The sequence below is a fragment of the Mercurialis annua genome, linkage group LG7 (assembly GCF_937616625.2).
Source record: "Mercurialis annua linkage group LG7, ddMerAnnu1.2, whole genome shotgun sequence".
Classification (NCBI taxonomy): domain Eukaryota; kingdom Viridiplantae; phylum Streptophyta; class Magnoliopsida; order Malpighiales; family Euphorbiaceae; genus Mercurialis; species Mercurialis annua.
This window is the reverse complement of record NC_065576.1, coordinates 8,194,358-8,212,878: the sequence shown is the minus strand read 5'-3', so window position 1 is coordinate 8,212,878 and position 18,521 is coordinate 8,194,358. Positions and strand designations below refer to the sequence as shown.

The 18,521-nt window shown below is 40.2% G+C and overlaps 1 protein-coding gene and 1 non-coding gene across 2 annotated transcripts; both read right to left on the bottom strand.

Moving 5' to 3' along the window:
* Nucleotides 1-3,340: 3,340 nt before the first annotated feature.
* Nucleotides 3,341-3,447, bottom strand: LOC126658914 (small nucleolar RNA R71). The gene has a single exon (XR_007634480.1). It is a non-coding gene; the product is annotated as a small nucleolar RNA R71 (small nucleolar RNA).
* A 13,137-nt stretch (nt 3,448-16,584) lies between these two features.
* On the bottom strand, nt 16,585-17,187 carry LOC126656719 (uncharacterized). The gene has a single exon (XM_050351324.1). It carries the CDS (start codon nt 17,185-17,187, stop codon nt 16,585-16,587), a length of 603 nt encoding a protein of 200 aa, XP_050207281.1.
* Nucleotides 17,188-18,521: the final 1,334 nt, after the last annotated feature.

The window sequence follows — 18,521 nt, the reverse complement described above, 5'->3', positions numbered from 1 at the left end:
CCACTTCGTCTCGGATAGCAATCTGTTTCTCTAGAGAGAAAGTTCTTTTCTTTTGCTTGACAGGCTTGCATTTAGCATCCACGTTTAACTTGTGTGAGATTATCTTCGGGTCTACCCCCCCAATATCCTCTGGTTTGTTGGTAAACTCCTCCACATACTGTTTTATCCGAGCTATGATAGCCTCCCGGTGCTCGTTTGGCCAATCTACCCCCAGCTTTACACACATCTCAGATCCCTCTGTAAGTTCAATCGTTTCTAAGTTTTCTCGGTGTTTCTGAGCTTTTTTCTCTCTGAGGAGCAGCTCCGGTGTATCGATGTTCATCGTTTCCACCGTGCTGCCCATAGTGGCCATGTAACATTGCCTAGATAGGGTTTGGTTTCCCCTAATAGTTATGACCTCGTATTCCACTGGGATTTTCATCATCAAGTAACGAATACTAGTCACTGCACCTGTGCTATACAACATAGGTCTACCAAGAATACCATTATACGCAAGAGGCATGTCAACTACCATTAACAGTGAACGTACCTTCCGTGTTGGTTCCGCCAGGAGTCCCTCAGTTCCGTCCTCCTGAGGTGTTTCGATGCCGAGCTCCAAATCTAGCTCGACCATGCCCTCTGGGGTGACCGGAGCTCCCCCCAGCCCCAGGAGGGGAATGTTCACAGGTTTGAGGTCAGTCTTGGATCCTCCCATTGTCAAAAATACTGACAGAGTTAACAAGTTAACCGAGCTACCATCGTCTACAAGCAATCGCTTTACCCATTTCGATCCAATGATTGCCGATACAATCAAAGCGTCTTCATGAGGAAAGTCTGCTCCTTTCGCATCCTCTGGCCCGAAAAAAATGTTAGGCCATGGCGACCCCGTAGATACCGACATGACCATCTTTTGCTTTTTCTTTCTGCGTTTGCGACCATACTCGGATTCTAAAGTTCCTCCTGAGATAGTGTTGATTACTCCCGTGACTTGTGTTTTCTTTGATGGGGATTGGGCTTCCCTGCTCCCCCCGGGCTCTGATAGGAGTATTTTACTCCTATAATTAGGGTCGATTTTACTCGGTTTTTATCACGTTTAGTAATAATTTTATACATTATTTGACATTTTTATGTTTGATGGTGTTTGTTAATGTTTCAGTGGAAATAAGGTGAAAATCGAGTATTTAAAGCTAATTTATGGTGGATTGCGTGTATGAGTAAAAGCGTAGCTTGCGGACGAAGAAATTGAAGTTTCACGAACGAGATTGAGCAAAAATAGGCTGTTCCCGTTCGAAACAAAGGTTTCTCGAACGGGAACCATGCAGATTGAGCATGAGTCTCGAACGAGAAGGCCTTGTCTCGTTCGGGACTCAAGAGGAAATCAACATCTCACGAACGTGACACAGAGGACCAAACGAGAGCAAAGCTTTCGGTTCACGTTTTTTCGAACGTGAACGAGGCTCCCGTTCGGGAACCATGTTAAAACTGGGCATGTCTCGAACGGGACTATGGTTTCCCGAACGGGAAAGAAGAAAAATATGCGTGCAGCAGACTTTGAATTGGACTGAAATTCTTCCTCAAATCACAATTACAACTCCTATTACAAATTGATTTGTAAATCGATTTAGAAGATTCCAGAGCTTCCTCCTCTATATAAAGACCTTGTAATAGACTAGTTTTAATAATTAGAAGACATTAGTTTTATTTTCGTTCTCTTAAAATAGCGTTTTAGCTTCTGTTTCTCAGCAGTTTATAAGTAGTTTATTATTAGTTTCTGCAAAGAACGATTGTGAAGATTTCAAGTTTAATCTAGACGATTCTTCCGAAATTGACAACTCCGGTATTTATTGTTCTAATTATGTTTAATTCTTCATCTTCTTCTTTGTTTAATTTAAGTTTAAGCATGTGTAACTAAATCCTTTGTTCGGGGATTGATATGAACACTTAGATTAGTTTTCGAATTGGATTAGGATTTATTAAGTGAGTAAAATTGTGTTTTAATTACTAAGATTAATGCTTGAATTAATTTGATCACTTAGTTCATGATTTTGTGTTTAATTAACTAATTGAGAGATTGTTAATTAAATAGACATAGGTAATTAAAAACTTAGAGGAAAACACCGTGAGAGCGGGTTGGAATTTAGGTAGTCGTTGAGTTTGCTTCATAATTACAATTTAGTTATTTAATTCAGTTTTAATATTGTGAGAGCAAGTTAATAATTGATTAGCTAATTAGGTTGTGATTTTATTTGAATCTTTGAGGCTTGAGAGAGCGGGATTCGGTGCATTAGAATAGCTCGATTCATAATAAAATCACTAGATAAATTTTGATCCATTCTTCTACTAGTTTATTTGGAATTATCAATCCTTGAGCTTTTTACCATTATTGTTTAAACTTCAATTTATTTGTTTGATTTCAGATTTTTAATCTAATTACTTGAGTTAATTCACTTTAGATTATAATTAGTTTACACAAATCCATTTATTTTCCTACTAGCCAATTAAAGAATATTAGAAATTAGTTGTTTAGTTCATTGTTCCTTGTGGGATCGATACTTGGTCTTCCAAGTTATATTACTTGCGCGATATCGTACACTTGCGATTATTTGCCAACAAGTTTTTGGCGCCGTTGCCGGGGAGCAATTGCGATTAAATTAATTAAAAGTATCTTATTCTTAGATTGAGTTAGTTCTATTTAATTTTAGTTATTTTTATACTTTGTGATTCTTGGATTTTACGTTGGTTTTCTTGTTTGTGTTTACGCAGGAGTTTTGGTTAGTGTATGCCTAATACACGACGTGCCAGAAAACCGCTAGAACCGTTTCAGTCAGATTTAACATCCTTCGAAAGAAGTATCCGAAAAACAGCGCGGAAATCCACAACAATGGAGGACGACCGTAACCCTCCGTTGAATCACGAGGGGATTGTTCCACCACCACCACATGATGGCCTAGCTCTTAATAGGCCAAACGAGAGGGTTGCCCCTCTTCCCGCAAGACGTACCTTGGGTGAATTCTTCTTACCCAACGTAGACAACGCCAACTATGGATGTTTTGCACCTCCTATACTCGCTAACAATTTTGAAATCAAGCCGGGAACGATTCAACTACTTGAGAGTCGTTGCCAATTTTATGGGTTGGAACGCGAGGATCCAAACGCCCATCTTTCAAAATTCACGGAGGTATGCAACACATTCATAATCCATAATGTGACGGAGGATCAAATCAAGCTTCGTCTTTTTCCTTTCTCTTTGAGGGATAAGGCGAGGAATTGGATTCAATCACTTCCAAGCACCTCAATCACAACATGGAAGCAATTGGCACAAGCTTTTCTCAATAAGTATTTCTCTATGGGTAAGACCGCGAGGATGACCAAGGAAATTATAGATTTTCTCCAATTACATGGTGAATCTCTATACCAAGCTTGGGAACGCTTCAAAGAGCTTCAAAGAAATTGTCCGCATCATCATCTAGGGAGGGAGCATCTTGTCTCTATTTTCTACAATGGTACCAATGAGGGTACACGGGCAACGATTGATGCGGCATCAGGAGGATCACTTATGAAGAAAACTTATGATGAGGCCAATAACTTGCTAGAGGAACTCGCTACAAATAGTTGTTCTTGGTCAACCGAGCGGTTGAGGCAACCACCTCAAAAGGGTATAATGACCCTCGAGCAAACCCAAGAATTTGAAGCAATGAAAGCGAAGAATGCGACACTTCTAGCACAACTCGAGATGTACAAACAACAAGCAAATCAAAGGAATGCTCAACTTGCGGTAGTTCAAATGGGTTGCGAGACTTGTGATGGGCACGATCATTCGGGAATGGATTGCCCCGTCCTACATCAAAACTCAAATGAGCAAGTCAACTATGTCAATGGACAAAGGCAAGGCAATGACCCATATTCCAACACCTATAATCCGGGGTGGAGGAATCATCCTAATTTTTCGTGGAGGGAAAATTCGGGTCAAGCCAATGCCAACCCAAATATAGGAGGAGCAAATTTTCAAGGAGGAAACCGTGGTCCACAAAACCAAGGCAACTTCAACAACTACCGACCACAACCCCCACCCGGTTTTCAAAATCGGAATACGGATGAGGGGAGCAAAATTGACAAGCTTATTGAGGAAGTTAGAACCGGTTTTAAGAACCAAGCTTCCGTCAATCACCATCTCGAGACTCAAATTTCTCAACTTGCCATCTCGCTTCAAAATAGAGCTCAAGGGGGTTTACCGTCTACAACGGAGTCAAATCCAAGGGAGCAAGTCAAAGCCATTGAACTCCGAAGCGGGAAAGAACTTGATGATCCACATGCAAGTAAAGAGAAAGCGATCGATCTAACAACGGGAACAAATGAGGAGGAAGTAACCGAACTTCCATATGTAAAACCGCCACCTCCTCCTCCATTTGTGCCGAAGGTCCCTTTCCCGGGACGATTGAAGAAGACGCCGGATAACCAAAAATTCCATAATTTTCTGGAAATTTTTAAGAAACTCCAAATCAATATAAGCTTTGCGGATGCTTTGCGTGAGATGCCTCAATACGCGAAGTTCCTCAAAGAAATCATAACGAAGAAAAGGAGTTGGGAAGACAAAGGCACAATTTCCCTAACGGAAAATTGTAGCTCACTCATCCTTAGTGACTTGCCCACCAAGCTTAAGGACCCAGGGAGTTTTACAATTTCATGCAAAATAGGCGATTTAAATTCAATTAATTGTCTATGTGATTTAGGGGCAAGTATCAATCTAATGCCTTTGTTTCTTTTCAGGGATATTTTTGGTGATCAAACTTTGAAGCAAACATCAATGATGCTTCGATTGGCGGACCACTCCCTAAAAAAGCCATACGGAGTGGTAGAAGATGTTCTAGTCAAAGTAGACAAATTCATCTTTCCGGTGGATTTTGTCGTACTTGACTATGCGGCGGATAAAACATGCCCTATGATTCTTGGGCGTCCTTTCATGAACACGGGGAGGGCATTGATAGATGTGCACGCCGGACGACTCACTTTGCGTATCGATGATGACAAAGTAGAGTTTGATATGAAAAGGATTATGCGCAACACTTTTGAGGAGGTGGAATGCATGAAATTGGATATGATTGATGGAATCGTGGAAGAACTTTTTCCGGTTTCAAAAGTCATATTCCATTCCGAGGAGACACAAGCAACTTCCGGGGAAGAATATTCCAAAGAAGATGAGCCGAAAGCCGAAAATTTGATTAGAAGAGAGAGCGTGACACCACCTTCTTCTATCTCTCCACCAAAGGTTGAGCTTAAAACGTTACCGTCTCACTTACGGTATGCGTTTTTGGGCGACAACATGACACTTCCCATCATCATCTCAAACAACTTGTCGGAAACACAAGAAGCGAGAGTTGTCAAAGTGGTGAAGCAACATATATTGGCGATAGGTTGGCAAATTTCGGACATCCGAGGAATTAGTCCCTCGGTAGTCATGCACAAGATCCACCTAGAAAATAAGTCAAGAGCATCGGCTCAAAGACAACGGCGTTTGAATCCAAATATGAAGGAGGTTGTGCACAAAGAGATAGTAAAACTTCTCGACGCCGGAATTATATACCCCATATCCGATAGTGCGTGGGTTAGTCCCATTCAATGCGTTCCAAAGAAAGGGGGATGCCGGTGATTGAGAACGAGAAGGGTGAGCAAATTTCCACTAGGACGGTAACGGGATGGCGTGTTTGTATTGACTACCGCAAGTTAAATACGGAGACGAGGAAGGACCATTTTCCGTTACCATTTATCGATCAAATGTTGGAGCGGGTAGCGGGCCACGCTTATTATTGTTTTCTCGATGGATATTCCGGGTACAATCAAATTCTTATCTTCCTGGATGACCAAGAGAAAACAACTTTCACATGTCCTTATGGAACGTTTGCTTATCGGAGCATGCCATTTGGTCTTTGCAATGCACCGGCAACATTTCAACGATGTATGACTTCCATCTTCGCCGATATGATTGAAGATATTATGGAGGTCTTCATGGATGATTTTTTGGTATTCGGGGACTCTTTTGAGATGTTCTTAAATAATCTTGAACGAGTGTTGGCCCGGTGTGAGGAGACCAATCTAGTCTTGAATTGGGAGAAGTGCCATTTCATGGTAGAGGAGGGAATTGTCTTGGGACATAAAATCTCCAAGGACGGCATTGAAGTAGATAGAGCAAAAACGGAAATCATCGAGAAATTACCACCACCAACTACCGTAAAAGGCGTTCGGGCCTTCTTAGGGCACGCCGGGTTTTATCGACGATTCATCAAAAATTTCTCTTCCATTGCTCGTCCTTTAACTAATTTGCTTGTTAAAGATATTCCTTATGAATTTACTAATGATTGCCTTGTTGCTTTTTCTATGTTGAAGGAAGCCCTTATCTCGGCCCCAATTATTTCATCACCCGATTGGACTCTCCCTTTCGAACTCATGTGTGATGCAAGCGATATAGCACTTGGGTGCGTATTGGGGCAACGGAAGGAGAAAAAGCTTCATGTGATATACTATGCGAGCCGAACATTGGCGGGTGCTCAACTCAATTACACCACCACCGAAAAAGAGATGCTTGCGGTGGTGTTCGCATTGGATAAATTTCGGTCGTACTTACTTTGCTCTAAGGTTATCATCTATACGGACCATGCGGCCCTTCGATACCTTTTTGCAAAGCAAGATGCTAAACCGAGACTAATCCGATGGGTGCTTCTTATGCAAGAGTTTGACATCGAAATTCGCGACAAGAAAGGAACGGAGAACGTCGTCGCCGACCACTTGTCAAGGTTAGAAATTCCGGAACCAATTATAAGTGGCGTAGAGATTAATGAAACGTTTCCGGATGAGATGTTGATGGTACTTTCGGAAGTAGAAACGCCATGGTATGCGGATATCGCAAACTATCTATCCTCCGAAATAATGCCGTCGGATTTGACTTACCACCAAAGGAAGAAGTTCTTGAGCGATGCTAAACGGTTTCTATGGGAGGAACCGTACCTCTTCAAGGTGTGTGGAGATGGGATTTTGAGGAGATGTGTCCCACTACAAGAGATGATGCCTATACTTAGTCAATGCCATTCCTCGGACTATGCGGGTCACTATGGTACATCAAGGACCGCCGCTCGTGTGCTAGAGTGCGGATTCTTTTGGCCTACGCTATTTCGCGATGCAAAAGACTTTGTTAGTCATTGCGATCGATGCCAAAGAGTGGGGAACATATCTAAGAGAGATGAAATGCCGCTTACCAACATTCAAGAGGTGGAACTTTTCGATGTATGGGGGATAGACTTCATGGGTCCATTTCCTATGTCGTTTGGAAAGCAATACATATTGGTGTGCGTAGATTACGTTTCAAAATGGGTAGAGGCGGAAGCATTACCCACTAACGATGCCAAAGTAGTGTTGGATTTTCTCAAACGTTTGATGAATCGATACGGGACTCCTAGAGCAATAATAAGCGACGGTGGATCTCACTTTTGCAATAGGCAATTCGATGCCTTGATGCGGAAATATAAAGTCTATCATCGGGTCGCTACTCCGTACCATCCTCAAACAAGCGGCCAAGTTGAAGTTTCTAACCGTGAGCTAAAGAGAATTCTAGAGAAAATGGTTAATAACACAAGGAAAGATTGGTCACTAAAACTAGATGATGCATTATGGGCATATCGTACGGCTTTTAAAACGCCCCTCGGAATGTCTCCATATCGTATTGTTTTTGGGAAAGCATGTCATCTTCCGGTGGAACTTGAACATAGAGCATATTGGGCCATTAAAAAGCTCAATTTTGACCTTAAAGCGGCGGGGGAGAAACGTATGCTTCAACTCAATGAGTTGGACGAATTTCGGTTAAATGCTTATGAAAACGCCAAGCTTTACAAAGAAAAGACGAAACGATGGCACGACGCTCATATCGTTCCTAAAACTTTTTCGGAAGGCTCTTTTGTCTTGCTCTACAACTCACGCCTCAAATTATTTCCCGGGAAATTAAAATCCCGTTGGAGCGGTCCTTTCAAAATTCGAACGGTGGCAAGTCATGGAGCTTTGGAATTGGAGAACTCTAGTGGTGAAATCTTCAAAGTAAATGGACAACGGTGCAAGCCGTATCTTGGACCTTTGACGGATCAAGTGGTGGAACAAATCACGTTCACCACTCCTACATAAATTCCGGGCCACGGTCTAGCTTTTGACCGAAAATAAAGCGCACTCGAGAGGCAATCTCGAGAGGTTACGTGTTTTTTTTTTTTTTTTATTTATTTTATTTTTATTCTTTTTATGCTTATTTAATTTTTATTTGTTTATTTATTTCCGTTTAATTCCGGGGTGAGTTTTTGTGTTTATGCAGGTATATAAAAAATTTCAGGAGGTTCTCGTTCGGAACAGAGCTTTTCTCGAACGAGAAAGCCAAAAATTGGACTTGGTCTCGTTCGAGAAAGCTCTTTCTCGTTCAAGACCCAGCCCTCGGATGCTATTTTTTTCGAACGTGAAGGCCTTTCTCGTTCGGGACTAGGCAAATTTTGCCTTTGTCCCGTTCGGGAAAGACCATTCCCGTTCGAGACACAAGGCAATTTTGCCTAGTTTCGATAGGGTTTCGAACGGTACAAAATTAAAACTGAGAAATAAGCCTAATTCCGTTCGGGATTAAATTATTCCCGTTCGGGAAGCATCAGATATTTTGAAAAATTTGAATTTTGAATTTTGAATTTAAATATGGTAGATTTCTTGGGACTTGTGTTTCTTTTGAAACTTGTGTTTCTTTTAATATTTGTGTTTCCTTGAGATTAGTACTTTGACAAAATTGAATTTTTCACTTGGATTGATGACTTGGCAAATCTAAACCACTAATTAGTGCTTAAAATTCACTTGGATTGATTACATGGTTTCAATCTAAACCGTTAAATCAAATCTAAGTTATTAAATGGGGAGTTTGAAATTAGTGGAGGGAAATCTTGAGATTTGATTTATTTTTCCTATAAATACCTTGCATTGTTATTCATTTTTCTTCACCAACATAATTCTTCTAATATTTTCTCTTCTTATTCTCTTAAATTTTTCTTAGAAAATTCACATTCCGCAAAAATGGTGCGAAGCAAAAACGCCGAAAATCAACCAATCCGTCGTTCCAGCACGAGAAATCAAGAAGCGGCGAATCCACCCTTACCGGCTGTGGGAAGGGGACGTACTAAATCAACCGCTCCATCCTCATCTCGGGTTAACACCTCGGCAATATTGACTACTCGCTATAACGCACCTTTCCAAATCCATACGGAGGAGGAAGGTGATTTATATTTGAGTATCAAAGAAAGGGAAATGGTAATTCCATTTCAAATCGATTTTGATGATATGGAAAGCCTTGGCATCAAGGATGAGGTCGAGCGCTATTTGGATATTTTGGGTTTATCGGCATTATCAAAGGTTAGTCATCACTCTTACGATGAAATTACTCGTGAATTCTTCTCTACTCTCAAACCGGTTCGCGGTTCTCCTACATCTATTTCTTTCCGCATCAACAACACTAGCCATACACTTAGTGTTAAAGATTTGGTGGAAATGTTTGGAATGAGGGGAACGGGGTTGATGGATTGGGATCAAAATTTTGATCAAGTGGAGATATGGAGAGAATTGACGGATCGTGATGATTATCGGTCAAGGGGATCCAAAATTAATGAAATCAAAGACATAGCTATTGTGGTGTTTTTCAAGTGGTTTAGGCACTCGTTTGGCGGGCGTAGTGAATATTTGAAGGTGGCCAAGAGTGATCTTTTAGCTTTGAATGCTATTTTGCATCCGGAGATAGAAGCCTACCAAGTCAACACGGCATATCGTCTTTTGAAGCGATTGAGGGAAGTTCCAACCGAATTATCCAAAATTGGCTATGGTTTCATTATTCGTGCTTTGGCCGAGAAATACAATTGTATGCCTACGGCGTCTACTTTGGCAACTTTTGAGACCATTCTAGCACGGTCTCTTAATATCAACCATTTGGATGTCGCCGGATTTGTGAAGAAGGGAAGAGTTATTCCCTATAATAGAAGGGTACGATTGGTGGCACGAACACGACGAGAAGCGGTAGCACGGGAAGAAGAAGGAGGAGAAGGAAGAAGAGCGGGGAAGGAACCCGCAGAAACTTCTCAAGCCGGAGAAGCGGCTCATGTTTCCGGGTTTGACCAACGGTTTTCTGAGTTGGTTGAGCAAAACCGGACCGGATGGGAGCAAAACCGGGTTGGTTGGGAAACTAACCAAAAATTACTTGAAGATATCCGACGTGAACAACATGTTGGTCTTGCACAACTTCAATGGAGGCAAGATCGAATGCGGGCACGAGTTAATCGGCAAGAGGATTTTCTTCGGGGTTATTTTAATGCCGCCGGCGGAGAGCGTTATCCATCACCGGAACCATCACCGGATCCACCGGCCTTTGACTAGAGCGAGATTTGTTTTTCTAAATCCAAACTCCGTTAATTTTCTGTTTTTATTTTTCTTATTTCTTAGCTTTGGGGACATAGCTAGAAATAGTGTGAGGAGGGGGGAAGAAAATTTTATCTTTCGTTTGGGTTATTTTCGGTGATTTATCTTTATTTTCAGCGTTATTAGGTAGTTTATTTTCAGTTTTAGGGTATTAATGTGGTCTATTTTCAAAGGCTTGTATCTCATTAAATCTTTGTCTTTTAATTATGAAAGTGTTAGTTGATTTGGTGTGTATCTTAATTAATTTGTCAATCTTATATTTCCCCGAATCGATGAATGTATGAAACGCGACTTCTTAATTCGACAATTGATAAGCGATGCTTGCTTAATGACTTAATAATTCGTTGACATAATCCGATGAAATAAGGGTGAATTCAAAATTTAGACTTGTTCAAATCGTTGAAACATAATTGAATAACTTGATGCAGATTCATGACATGTCGATTGTTTATTTGTATAGTCGTTTTTAAACTTTTGGCATAAGTAGCATAATTTTTGTAGGAATTGAGTTTATGGCATAACACTACACACTTTTGAGAGTTTTGAGCTTAATTTTCTTGTTGTGAGTGTTGATTTCATGTTTTATTCCTAGAACTTGCTCGGTGTCCGTTTAAAGTTACACGATTGAGTTTTCAACAATTAAATGATTATGGCAATTAGGTATAACTTTTCTTTTAGACCACTTAAATAGACTATCCTTTATCCCCTAGATTATACCAATTTGAGCCTTAAACCTTTTATTGTTTTTACCATATTTTACACATTTTACCGTTCTATGTTTTACCTCTTTTGTTTACCTTATCAACTTGATATATTATTTGTTATGACTATGATGAATATAGGTGATTCGAAACTCAAGATTAATGAAAAGAGAAAGTGAACTACATTGTGCTTAAAAGATAAAGTTACGCCTTATAAGAGATGGAAAGAAAAAAAAAGAGATAGAAATTTGCAAGCAAAAGCTTCAAAAAGAAGAAAAAATTCTGAGATTGCAAAAAGCAATGAGTAAAGCGTAATTCAAAAAGAAAAGAAAGTTATAAGTTCATATAAACGCAAAAGCGGAGTTAGATCAACCTAGAAGTTAATAGTAGTAATAAATAGTGTATTAAGTTGATAATTAGCCTTTGTTTGAACCTTTTTACCTACCCTTTACCTTAGCCACATTACAACCCAATAAAAGACCATATGATTTTTGTTGATTACCGAATCAAGTAGCGGAGTCCGGGACTATGAGCAAGCTTATGGTGAGTATTCATGTTTTCAATTGTGAGTTTTTTCTTTGTTATCTACCCTACTTGTTGAAATATTGATGCCATTAGCTTAGTTTTTACTAACTTGTGCTATGATTTGCCTAAGTGAGAAATTGATTATTTTCCATGTCCCGCAAGTGATAGTGAAGCTTGAAGTGTGATTCAATTTGACCTTGTACTAATGAGTTAGTAACCTTTGTTATATTGAATTATGTCATAAATTATTATTGTTATTTGATTGCATCATTATTTAGTTGTCGGGTTTAGAAGTTTTGATCGTTCATATTGTTCATAGGTTTCGGGTTTTCTTTGATTGATTTATTGTTAAGTTATATGCTAAGGATTTCTAACATATTTTGTAGAGTTAAGATTTATTTCTTGCTTGAGGACAAGCAAAGGTTAAGTGTGAGGAGGTTTGATAGGAGTATTTTACTCCTATAATTAGGGTCGATTTTACTCGGTTTTTATCACGTTTAGTAATATTTTTATACATTATTTGGCATTTTTATGTTTGATGGTGTTTGTTAATGTTTCAGTGGAAATAAGGTGAAAATCGAGTATTTAAAGCTAATTTATGATGGATTGCATGTATGAGTAAAAGCGTAGCTTGCGGACGAAGAAATTGAAGTTTCACGAACGAGATTGAGCAAAAATAGGTTGTTCCCGTTCGAAACAAAGGTTTCTCGAACGGGAACCATGCAGATTGAGCATGAGTCTCGAACGAGAAGGCCTTGTCTCGTTCGGGACTCAAGAGGAAATCAACATCTCACGAACGTGACACAGAGGACCAAACGAGAGCAAAGCTTTCGGTTCACGTTTTTTCGAACGTGAACGAGGCTCCCGTTCGGGAACCATGTTAAAACTGGGCATGTCTCGAACGGGACTATGGTTTCCCGAACGGGAAAGAAGAAAAATATGCGTGCAGCAGACTTTGAATTGGACTGAAATTCTTCCTCAAATCACAATTACAACTCCTATTACAAATTGATTTGTAAATCGATTTAGAAGATTCCAGAGCTTCCTCCTCTATATAAAGACCTTGTAATAGACTAGTTTTAATAATTAGAAGACATTAGTTTTATTTTCGTTCTCTTAAAATAGCGTTTTAGCTTCTGTTTCTCAGCAGTTTATAAGTAGTTTATTATTAGTTTCTGCAAAGAACGATTGTGAAGATTTCAAGTTTAATCTAGACGATTCTTCCGAAATTGACAACTCCGGTATTTATTGTTCTAATTATGTTTAATTCTTCATCTTCTTCTTTGTTTAATTTAAGTTTAAGCATGTGTAACTAAATCCTTTGTTCGGGGATTGATATGAACACTTAGATTAGTTTTCGAATTGGATTAGGATTTATTAAGTGAGTAAAATTGTGTTTTAATTACTAAGATTAATGCTTGAATTAATTTGATCACTTAGTTCATGATTTTGTGTTTAATTAACTAATTGAGAGATTGTTAATTAAATAGACATAGGTAATTAAAAACTTAGAGGAAAACACCGTGAGAGCGGGTTGGAATTTAGGTAGTCGTTGAGTTTGCTTCATAATTACAATTTAATTATTTAATTCAGTTTTAATATTGTGAGAGCAAGTTAATAATTGATTAGCTAATTAGATTGTGATTTTATTTGAATCTTTGAGACTTGAGAGAGCGGGATTCGGTGCATTAGAATAGCTCGATTCATAATAAAATCACTAGATAAATTTTGATCCATTCTTCTACTAGTTTATTTGGAATTATCAATCCTTGAGCTTTTTACCATTATTGTTTAAACTTCAATTTATTTGTTTGATTTCAGATTTTTAGTCTAATTACTTGAGTTAATTCACTTTAGATTATAATTAGTTTACACAAATCCATTTATTTTCCTACTAGCCAATTAAAGAATATTAGAAATTAGTTGTTTAGTTCATTGTTCCTTGTGGGATCGATACTTGGTCTTCCAAGTTATATTACTTGCGCGATATCGTACACTTGCGATTATTTGCCAACAGGCTCCGACCTGACCGAGTTGACCCTCGTATTTCCTCGGTCTTGGCCCTCCTTGGCCACAACAAAATGTTGTAATCGCCCCTGGCAGACTAACTTGTCTATCTCACTTCGCAAACGTCCACATTCCTCTGTTTCATGGCCATAACCATCATGAAAATCACAGAACTTGGATCGGTCCCCGTCCTTCACTAGCCTCGGTGGATAACGAATCTCTTCATTGTTGTGCTTGATCCAGGATAGAATCTGCTCCCTCGGAGTATTAAGTGGTACGTATTGTCTCGGTACTCCTGCTCGATCCACGTATCCTTCCATTCCTCCTCCAATACTGAAACTTGGCTTAGTACCAGGCCCCGTACTTGGCGGACTGGTTTGAGCATTGAACGGCTTGTTACCCCTGTACCCCGAAGTCTCATTCAGAGGCCGGTACCGATCTTGGCTACGGTTAGATCCCTGAGTATTCTGCGTTTTACTGGGAACCGGGCTAGCCGTCCCGTAAGACTTCCTCTGCCTTTCCTCATCGAGATTGATATAATTCCAAGCCCTGTCCAACAACTCGGTGTAAGTGTCAACCGGGTTGGTGATCAGGCTGTCTCGGAAGACTTGCATGCTGGTGTTATCTTTCATAGCGTCGATGGCAGTATCATCGTTCAAATCTTCTATCATGATCGCCTCGGCATTGAACCGGGCAACGTAAGCTTTCAAACTTTCTCCCTGCTTCATCTCTTCTATCGCTCAATGCTCGGAGCAAAGTGAGTTTTGAAGGCCATGACGAGCTCCCTGAAACTAGTAATAGAGCCCTCCTTGAGGTTCTGGTACCACTTTTGCGCTGCATCGCTCAACGTTGAGGGGAACACTTTGCACACCGTGGCATCCGAGACACTTTGGACTCCCATGGCAACCTGAAAGCAACTTAAATGAGTAATCGGGTCGGATTTACCGTTATATCTGTCAATGGGCGGATATTTAAACTTATTTGGAAATGGGTCATCCCATATAGCCTTTGACAAGGGGCTAGCAATGCCACAGGTAGTGAAAGGTCGAGACTCTGCCTTATGCCCTTTATGCTTATCCAGCTCGGCCTGGACCAGACGAGTAACTTCGTCATGCAAAGTTTTTTGATGCTGTGACGCTGCACCCGAGCTGTGAACACTTTCTGCCCCGTTTCTCCTGACCGGTGGAACTCCTGCTCTCGCGGTCCGCAGAGGATCTGCCTCCGGGTCTGGGTCTCCCCTCCCCAAGCCAGCGTCACCGCGCTGTGTCCCCGGTGGTAGATTCTCGTCTTGCACCCCCTCCCTTCGAGGAGGAGGAGGATCATTCCGACCTTCATCTCTCGGAAAAGGGCGATCATGCCGACCTTCGTCTCTCGGCAGAGGGCGATCATGCCGACCTTCGTCTCTCGGCAGATTAGTGTCACGATGATCTTCGCCTCTTGGTGCTTGATGCTCTGTGGGACCCCTAGGTCTGGGTCGGGGGTGATCGTTCCGACCTTCTTCTCTCGGAGGACGACCATCCTGAAACTCAGCAGCTCGGGGCGGTGGGGCCACAGGGGTGGCCGAGGGATTGTAACTGGGGTAATACTGGGACATGACTGCAAAATGCATCTGCTGGGCCTGGTGCAGTTGGCGAGCCATGTATTCTAAATATTCTTGAGCTTGTAAGACCGCCGGAGGTATATCTTGCCCAGAAGTTGTTCCTGTTCCCGTAGCCACCAGTGTAGCGTCTACCGGGAAGTTGAGTTGAGTGGGAGACAAGGTATTGTGGAGGAAACTCTGAGGCACGGCGGTTCCTGGGGTTGATAAGTGGGTGTGACTTGCATCTGAAGCAAAAGGGTTCGCCCTAGGATAGTTTTCCAATCCATACAAAGGCACAAAACCAGTTCCACTGCCGGAGGCCCTGGATCCTCCAACCTGAGCATTCGCCGGAGGAGTTAAGCCAGTGATCACAGAGGTCCGACCACTAGCAGAAACTCCACCAACCAAGTTAGTGTCGGTAACCGTAGTTCCCAGAGGGTCTACCCTGTCCAAAACAGGATCATCAGCCATTGTTACTTGTCAAGATCTGATCAGCAACGTCAAAAGAACCAGAGTAGAACAGGGGAATACAAAACGATTTCCCACAGACGGCGCCAAGTGATGAATCACCAAACTGAATCCGAGCTGTAACGACCTGCACACCACAAGCAAATAGAGGTCAGAAGGAACTCCGGTGGGGGTCACCGGACGTTCACTCCGACGCTCAAGTAAGGTTTTGAGGTAGAGAAAGAAGAAGAAGAGAAAAGGAGAGTTCTTAGAGTAAAAAAGAGAAATTACCTAGGGTTTGTTCTTAAATCCTCTATTTATAGTTAGGGTTTAAGGACAAACCTGCCTTGCTGGCAGGCTGTGACCCCAGTGGTCCCAGAAATCAGTTATGCTGACGTGGTAGAATATCCCTGCGGGAGGCACGGGTTGTTAGGTGTGTCAGAGGGAACATTCCTCACGTACCTGTCAGAAGATCTTCTGTGGTCCCAGGATCTGGTACACGAGTGAGCACTCCTGGGTAGGACCTCGGAGCCCGGTCAAGCCATGAAGCCCGGATAATCTTGAGAGTCAAGTTATCATGGTTCTTGTATCTGAGAGCAGCTCGGAACTCAGGCCAGATGGTCCGGTCTTTCGGGCTTAAGAACTCGGAGCTCGGCTTAGGCCTGAGTTGAATATAACTCAGAGCCCGGACAAAATTATTGGTCCGACCTTATCAGGCATGATTGTCTCGGATGATGTTTGAATTCCCATCGATCCGATGACCCCCCAAGTCACGTGCTCTAAGATTTCAAGAAGGTCGGGTATTGTTATCAGGTCGGTGAAATGTTTGACTTAGTGATGTTCGTTTCTGGCGAGGTTGCTTCGCCCCTATTAGATGTGCTACGTTATCAGGTTGGGAACCTGCAATCTGCGTGCCAGTAGAATGCCTTCTCGCAGGGCCAGTGCTTCAATCATCGCTGGAGAAGAGACGTTGTCAAACCTTTTGGCACATGAAGAAACAGCTCGTCCCTGATGGTTACGCACCACACAAGCTCCTGTTCCAGTCCTTGAATCCTTCACAAAAGCTCCGTCGAAATTAAACTTTAATTCAGTGGCTTGTGGTGGAGACCATCTTGGAGGAGTAGCATTAGGAATCGAGCCATTATTGACTGGGGCTTGAAGCGCAGTCCTAGAGTTTAAGGATGAAAAATTCAAATGATACCCTGACGCAGCTTGAAGTACCTCTAATGGATTGTTGTCAACCTCCCTAAAAATTAAGGTATTGAGGGTTTTCCAGATTGCCCAAAATATTGCCACCGTTTTTAACAGAATATCAGCCCTATTAGTCTCTTCTTTTAATGAATTAACCAACGAAAACCAAAAGCTCCGGACCGGTAACGTCAAAAGATGGACAGTCCAAGAATTGATTTCTGATCCCACCCATACTGCCTCAGTGAAGGGGCAGTTAAAGAAAGATGTTCCAAAGATTCCGAGTGATTGCATCTAGGACATAACGGAGATTTATCCGGTAGACGTTTGTTAATACTTTCATTACAAGCCAACCCGCTGCGAAGACACCGCCAATAGAAACGCTTAATATTTGGTGGGAGTTTAAGTTTCCATAGCACTTTCCAAGACTTATCTATTTCCTCCATATAAGATGGTATAACATTCTGATACCTCCGAAAAAATAAGCAATATTCAAAAACCGGAACTTTACGGTTTTATCATTAGACCGGATTTTTCCGGTTTAACCCGATCTCCATCCGGTTTTTCAGATGCTGAATTTTTATATCTAACCGGATCAGACATGTGGCCGGTTTCCGGTTAACCCGTTCCGACCGACCGGTCCGATTTTAAAAACACTGCTTAAACTTGTATGTTTTGGTAAATAATTTTTTTTATCAACTCTCACCTTCGACTTGTCAATTTTTATCAATTAAATCATATAATTATTAAGATGTTTCATTGCCAAAAATAAAGTTCAATTTCATCCCTTAAATCTATTTTTAGTATAAATTAATTTAAAATTAATCTAAAATAAAACAAATAAAATAATTAATTATAATAATTTTTTTGAATCTAATGAAACTAAATATACAATTTTATTTACTTATTAAATAATTTTTTGTCATATAAAAAACCACTTATGAATAATTACAAATTATTAATATCTTGAAAATTAATTATTTTGATCAAGGAAAGTGTATGGTGATCAGTGCAAAGAGCGGCAACGTGTGGCCATACACGTCAATTTAGAATCACTGCAAAATAATTTTATAAATATACTTTACTTAAAAATATTTCTAATGAGTTTTTTTATCTGAATTATTATTAATAATTCAATACATTATTATTTATTAAATTATTTAAAAAAATGTATGCTAAGGTAGTGAATTTATTTATTATTGGATTGATTATACATAACATTATTATCTTTTAAATATTAGTTATACATTAATTATTTTATAATTATCCGATAACCTATTTTTAATTATGTTATTTTTATTTAAAATTATTTGATAATTAATTAAAATTAATTATTTTTGAAGATGTTATGCTATTGTAATATTTATTTATTTGTTAAACTTTTTCAAAAATAAAATATGTGCTTGTTGACAATAAAATTAAAATATGTACTAATAGACCATCGCCCACAAATTGACAGGACAAATTGCATCTTAAGTCTGTGAGTATATTTGTAACATATTTATCTTAATACATTTTTAAAATTTTAAATACAACTCAATTACACTCCTCTTTCAAATACCATCAACTCTTATTTCATAAAAAGAACATAATTGAGTTATATTAAAAAACGTAAGGATATTTTGAAC